Raw genomic sequence first — 7,671 nt, 5'->3', positions numbered from 1 at the left:
TTATCTTTTCTGTTCTGGGTCAAGGAAAGAAAAATCGTTTGGGACAGACACAATTTTTGTTTTTCACCTAATCCTGAGAGCCTATTTTGGGAGAACTGGATTTTTCTCACATTAAAAGCCGGTCTTGTCTTACTCTGCCTTCCTGGGGCAAATAATAAATAGAGACTAATTGTTCTACCAAGGCTTTACAATCTAGTTTATCCTGTGGGAAGAGGTGGATGTGTGCAGTGTCTTACAGCACCTTGTATTCCCAAACAATCTGACGAAAATTAGTTTTCCGTCAAGATTTTGATGCAACCAATAGCGCACTAATAGAATACTTTCCAGCTAAGGGTAAAATAGTAACTTGTTTTCAACACGTCTTCCTACGAAAAATGAGAACTTTCCCGTTTTCCATTGCCAATCACCTGGTTGAATTTCCATGAACAGAGTTTTTCAAAAAAAAACTTTGTATCTGTAGAACACATTGTATTGGGATTGCTTCACTGCCCATGTACATCTTCAAATAAAATGTCAAAAAATACTTGCCATAAATTGTCCTCATAAGTAATCAATTTTTCTTTTTTTATTTCATTCATCATTTTTTAAATCATTCAACTAATAATGCATTAATCTCATCAAATTTTATTGTTGAGTGGCTTTTAATCTTGATAACAATAGTAGTTTGAATAATCAAAATAATAGTAATATTGCCATTAATTATTGGATTTATATGAAACCTAATAAAATGTTTTCCATTCTTAAAGTTATATCAAAATGTTCTTCCTCAAATCGTTTTTAATTCTGCAAAAACAGTTAGTCTTTTATCCATTAATGGGTGTAGAATAAAGAATCAAGAATGCGCTTACCTTCCCTCTCCACCATTATGGACCATTTAACTAATTTCAACATATTTATTCAGTAGCAACTAGTGGTATGCTAATTGCCATTGGATCAGCCTACAATTAGTCAGGGATGGTGGATTGTTCTATTTTGAGGCGCCTGATTGGCTAAACATGCCAGGAGGGGCAGATGCCACTCTACAAATGCCAGCTGCTCTAGCATTCAGTGTTTTACTGTTCTAGACTTCTACCAGGAACTACACTCTGTCAATTATCGCACCCATTCAGCACAACATCTTTATTGGATTAGCTGGCTCACCCTAGCAATATTCTACATTGCGCTACGAACAATGGAACTTGAGGATTGGGAAGACTTCTTTCTCAAAGCTGGGATTACAGCTGAGTCTGCCAAAATCTATGCAACCACATTTGCCAGAGAAAGACTCACCACAGATCACCTACACATGATGGACAGATCCCTATTAAAAGAATTAGGCATCACTACTATGGGTGAAGCAATGCGAATCCTCGAAAAAGCCAAGGACCCCCCCTCACAAACTGCCTATGCTAAGGCACCAACCGCCAAACTCCCTCAGCTCCATTCCAACATGACACCCCAACATTTAGGAAATTCCGAATCGATTGGGAGGTATTTACTAAAATTACTGACATGCCAAAACACCAGGCCAATATTCAATTGTACAATTGTGCAGATGAATCGGTCAGTGTGGGGGGACACACAACCAAACAAGCCCTCTACATTTGCGAAAGGATAAAACGGCTTTATTTCAGCAAGGCGGCCTGCATTGATGTTGGGATATTACATAAGGAATTCCGAAACCAATCGATGGCTATGCAGTTGTTAGAAGTCGAAAATAAAGTGCAGGATACAGAAAACAGGGTCAAACCCCTACCGACGCGTCCAGACAGCCTCCCTTTCCCTGCCACCGAAGCCAACATCGGCAAATTAAAAGGCTGGCTGTTAGAATGTTTTGCGGACACTGCATTCAAGAACGACGGGGTATTTCCCTCCATGACTGGACCTCCAGCACACATTCACCTGAAGGAAGGGGCTATTCAAAAAGCCAGACATAACCCAATCCCGGTGCCTTACCATTTGAAAGAACAGGTCAAGCAAGACCTCTGGAATGACGTGGGGAGGGGCATCATTGCTCCAGTGCCCATCGGCACACTGACTGACTGGTGCAGTACCATGGTGATCACTGTGAAAAAGAATGGCAAGCCGAGACGAACCATCGACTATCAGTACCTTAACACACAGTGCAAACGGGAAACACATCATACCGAATCGCCCTTTCGATTGGCATCGCAGGTACCGCCCAAGAAAAAAAAAAACGGTATTGGACGCCGTTGATGGATATCACTCAATCCTGTTGGACAAAGAATCTCAGCCACTGACAACTTTCATCATGGAATGGGGGAGGTTCATGTATCTCCAGGGGTATCTAGCATCTGGAGATGCCTACACACGTAGATTTGACGAAATAGTTGAGGATATCCCCCGCAAAATAAAGATCATCGACGACACTCTACTTGGATATCAAGGAATCGTTCCTACACACATTCGATTTCTTGCTACATTGTGCAAAGAATGGAATCGTCTTGAACAAAGACAAGTTTCAATTTTGCCAAAACGTTGTGCAATTTGGCGGCCTCCAAATTACACCCTCCGGGATAACCCCCTTGGAACCAATATTGGACACAATATCCAACTTCCCAGTACCAAAAAACATCACTAACGCAAGATACTGGTTTGGGCTTGTCAATCAGGTAGCCTGGGCATACTCGCTAGGACCAGTAATGCTATCATTCCGCGATCTTGTGAAAAAGGACTCACATTTCACGTGAAACCAGGACCTTGAGAATGCATTCAAGCAGTCGAAACAAGCCATTGTCGACCCTTGTTCGTAAGGGTTTCGCAACATTTGACAAGAATCGAACCACTTGCCTAGCCCCTGATTGGAGCAAAGAAGGAATGGGCTTCCTGCTCCTTCAGAAACATTGTTTGTGTACCATGAAAAAGGCCCCCGTGTGCTGCCCAGAAGGTTGGCACCTGGTATTTGCTGGTAGCAGATTTTGCACCGACGCAGAGCGCAGATACGTGCCAATAGAAGGCAAAGCAGCAGCAATCGCATGGGCGTTAGAAAAATGCCGTGTGTTTGTTAATCTCATAGTGGTGACGGATCACGAGCCACTGAAGGGCCTGTTTGGTGATAGAGATCTAAGCAAGATCCAGAACCCCCGACTGTTTAGATTGAAGGAAAAAACCCTGAGATACCACTTCAACACACAACATTGTCCTGGGAAATGGCATAGGGGGCCCGACGCTTTCTCCCGTAACCCAACGGCCGTGATGAACGCCCTCCTTAACGTATTTCCCTTCCAGCCTTCCAAATCAGACACTTCAGAATCCGAGAACCTCAATAGCATAGTTGAATCTATTGCTCTCATATCAGCATTTGGGTACAATGACAACGTAGCAATCACATCACCAGGCACCATCAAGGCAGCAGGACGTCATGACCCACAGTATCAAAAGTTGATAAGTACGGTACAGCAAGGTTTTCCTGAAACACGAACTCTCACTTCACCCGAAGTCCATGAGTACTGGGAAGTACGGCACCACCTCAGATGACCTGGTGCTCTTAGACAGAAAAATAGTCATTCCAAAAGGGCAACGAGGAAATATACTGTGCTGCCTGCATTCAGCACATCAGGGCATAACTGGAATGAAAGCCCGAGCAAACGAATCCATATATTGGCCTAATGAATACCTCCATCCGCAATACCAGGGAGAACTGCATGACTTGTACAAGGATCGCACCGAGCCAGCCCCGGGAACCAATTACATTGACACAGTCCCCAGAGTGGCCGTTCCAGCAGATTGTCATGGATCTGTTCCACATTGGTGACCATAGATACCTTGCTTGCGCTGACAGATTAACTGGCTGGCTAATCTTGTGCCACCTAAGTCAAGGGCAGGCAACCGCCTCTCGGCTCATCTCAATATGTCTGGAGATATTTCAAGTATATGGTTCCCCAGAAGAACTCAGCAGTGATGATGGCCCGCCGTTCACATCCCTCCCATTCAAGCAGTTTCTAGAGAGATGGTCTGTAAAGCACAGGTTATCATCTGTGGCCTATCCACAATCCAATGGGTCGAGCGGAGCTAACTGTCAAAACAGCCAAGAGATGGCAACATAGGACCACAAGGGTCCTTAGATAACGACAAGGCTGCCAGAGCCATCCTACAATACAGAAATACCCCTATACAGAGTATCGGCCTATCCCCAGCACAGCTTCTGCTCCACAGGCGACTTCAAGACTACCTCCGCTCTCACCCGACCCTTTACAAGCCACATCCGGAATGGATCGCCGCGGCTTGAAAGCGCGAGATAACCCTGTCTCGGTGCAACACGCGGCTCAGAGATGTATAACCGTATGGCGCATTCTCTCCGCCCACTACAAAGTGGTGACTTGGTCATATTACAAACAAACAACCGTCTCTGGGACATCACTGGTCAGGTGATTGAAGCCCTCCCCAATCGGCAGTACCGTATCAGAGTTGATGGCTGTGGTAGAATGACCTTGCGGAATCGGCGGTTCCTCAGAAAACTTGAGATTCCCATATCTTGAAAGCCCATCCCAAGCGCGCTACCAGGGGCCCCACCTCACATACCCCAAGTGACAGACACAAACAGCCCTGTCGTACCAGACCCTCAATTTGACCTTCGGACACAGCAACTCGGCAGGAACATCACTCCAGAAGAAGTACCTGAACCTCTTGGACCAATGCCAGCCAAGTCGGCGCGGGCACTTGCAAGGCTATTCCCACATAATCAACCTGGTCGTGAGGAGCTAATTCCTCCCCGGAGGCCGTTACCCCCACGTGATGGGGGAGGGGAGAGGTAGAATAAAGAATCAAGAATGCGCTTACCTTCCCTCTCCACCATTATGGACCATTTAACTAATTTCAACATATTTATTCAGTAGCAATTAGTGGTATGCTAATTGCCATTGGACCAGCCTACAATTAGTCAGGGATGGTGGATTGTTCTATTTTGAGGCGCCTGATTGGCTAAACATGCCAGGAGGGGCAGGTGCCACTCTACAAATGCCAGCTGCTCTAGCATTCAGTGTTTTACTGTTCTAGACTTCTGCCAGGAACTACACTGTCAATTATCGCACCCATTCAGCACAACATCTTCATTGGATTAGCTGGCTCACCCTAGCAATATTCTACAATGGGTTTAGTGATCAGTGGCATGGATACTGTGAAGACTAAAGAACCATTAAACAAAGGTCAAATCCTATTGAATATATGAGGATCAATTACATACTTTTTATTCTCTTTAAAACAAAGGATATCTTCTGAAAATCTGCCTGACTGATGAAATTTTAAATTCCACAAAAACATTCATTTTAAATTCCACACAAAAACAAAAACAGCGTAAAACTTTTTTCTTCAGAATTATTTTCTGTTTTAGATTTTGCCATTAAGCGTCACTGAAATTAAATTCTCAGCTGTGACGTAGTTTTCGTCACAGACAACAAACTTCCGCATAATGTTATTTTAATAATCTTATGCAATGTACTTTTGTATTATTTTCTGTTTGAGGTTAACTGGTTTGATAGAATATCTTGCTTCCCTTAAGGAGGTCGAAAGACAAGTAATTATCATGGTAAAATTCACAAGAGGAACAACTGTCGTTAGTTATCGACCGTTTTCAGAAAACTTCAAGACAAATAAATCAACGTAATCATGATTGTTCTCATTTATTTGACCATTTTCATTATGTTTGCCATTGGTTATTTTACAAGTGGAGGTGGCGGGTGCATGCTATGTTTGTCAATGATGATGACAGTATATTTGGCTCTGAAATCGTCTGATCTGCATTCTGGAATTTATATTAGAATGGACGTTCTCCAATAAAGATGCTTGATTTTAGACTTTTAGGCTCCCGGTAATAATCACTTGTTATTTGTGTGTGCGTGCGTGTGTGTGTGTGTGTGTGTGTGTGTGTGCGCGTGCGCGTGCGTGATAGAGCGAACCAAAAAGCAAAAATGCATCTGTCGACATTCCCATACCCACACTTAGAAATATGTATTTGCATGTCTATTACGTCTTCATATAAAATGTATACTCTCTACTTGCTGTATATTTCGGCGTATAAGGCGACCCTCAGAGAAGACGAGGTACAAAATTGGAGCAACTTTTAATAAATTCATCAGATATCTGTTGTATAAGACGACTGCTAAATCACGAAACGCTATTTGTTTAGCGTAGGCTAGAGATTGCAACACTCGGTATCTTATGAAATATTAGTTTTTAAAGATGAGTTTTTTTAACTTCAAGGGTCGTCTTATAAACACCGAAATATACGGTATATAAAGTTAGGTATGTGTTTATATTTATACATTACTATGTGTAGAATTCATTCCTAAACTAATTGATAGTACATATAAATTTTGAAATACAGCTATTAGGTGTAGGCGTGAATAATGTAGGGTACGTTTGGTTTAATTTAGTTTTATCCCAAAAGACATTTTTGTGAACTTTTACTAACATTAGACATCAATAAATATTATGTTTTGAATTTTTGAGACGAGGAGTGATTATTTGTATTATTTGGATTACTGTTCAGATCGTGGGGGTTATCTTCACACCATTTCGGTTGATGTAACCTCCGACTTTCTTCACTTGTATCTTGTACATTTGTCGTAGTGGATAAAGTACTTGGAAAATGCAGTTGTGAGTTACAATCTTCTGGGGGTTAAAGATTTAATCCTCAGTTCGCTAAAAATAAAATTGTGGACTACTTAGGACTTCTACCTAGTTATTTCGGATGGAACGAAAGCATACTACCTCCATGGATTAAATAAAGGGCTTCGTTTGAAATTCTGTGCACATTCCCAAGTTAAACAGAAAGATTCCCACATTCGACAAGATGCACCTGATGAATGTCAGAGGTTTTATCGATTGAAACGTTGTGAAAATAACACTCAAGATAAGAACAGCAGTCCGAAGAATCCAAATAATGCGATCAATAAATATATTCATCAATTTTCGGATTCGCAGGAGTATTTTAAAGAGTTTTAGGGGGCATAATATGGGCAGAACCTTCAGTTTGAAAATATTTTCCTTTAAGATATACGATCACGTATCTTTAATATTGTGTTAGCAATTAAACTTTTCACTAATAAACTTGAAACAAAAATGTAGTAGGCAAAACAAACAAAAAAAAAATACAACTAAAAACAGACTGAACAAAAACTCGCTTCTCGCAGACATGTGGGTCGTAACAAGCACAATCTACTCGCCAGAATCATCTATACACGATCTGCAGAACGCTCCCTCTTCTTTCCAGTGTCCTGCCTTCTGCTTCTTCAGTATGTGCATTATATGGCTCTCCATCGTCCTGCATTATACTCTCTGCTCGTTTACAAGACATTGTACTGTCTTCTTCTTCCTCCGATGTAACAACATAATGGCGAGGGCACAGATCTTTCACGTGGCGAGGCACACCATCCACCAAAATTGATTGAGGGCTGATTACCTTGGTCACCTCGCCCTTGCCGAACCTCGTGGTACATCGATTTTGCGGTCTTTTGACCCACATGCGATCTCCAACCTGGGATCTGCGGACGCAGTTGTGAGATTGATCTCCTTTACTCGAACTTTGTATCGATAAATCCTGTTGGCAGGTGCAGTGAAGGGAGATGTGTTGTCTCTTGGTGTGATGTTATACCAGTAGACAGCTTCCTGTATGGGACAGCGCATCCTAGCCACTATTCGTTTCACTATATGGTGACATCGCTCCGCTATGCC

General features: G+C 42.4%; 1 protein-coding gene across 1 annotated transcript; it reads left to right on the top strand.

The window, feature by feature from the left end:
* Positions 1-3,608: 3,608 nt before the first annotated feature.
* On the top strand, positions 3,609-4,046 carry LOC145280284 (uncharacterized). Its single transcript, XM_080132057.1, has one exon. The coding sequence runs from the start codon at positions 3,609-3,611 to the stop codon at positions 4,044-4,046; it is 438 nt and encodes a 145-aa protein (XP_079988183.1).
* Positions 4,047-7,671: the final 3,625 nt, after the last annotated feature.

Source organism: Euprymna scolopes, chromosome 7, assembly GCF_053919585.1.
Source record: "Euprymna scolopes isolate OS-2025 chromosome 7, ASM5391958v1, whole genome shotgun sequence".
Classification (NCBI taxonomy): Eukaryota; Metazoa; Mollusca; class Cephalopoda; order Sepiida; family Sepiolidae; genus Euprymna; species Euprymna scolopes.
Note: the sequence above shows the minus strand (reverse complement) of the source record. Positions and strands in the feature narration are given on the sequence as shown.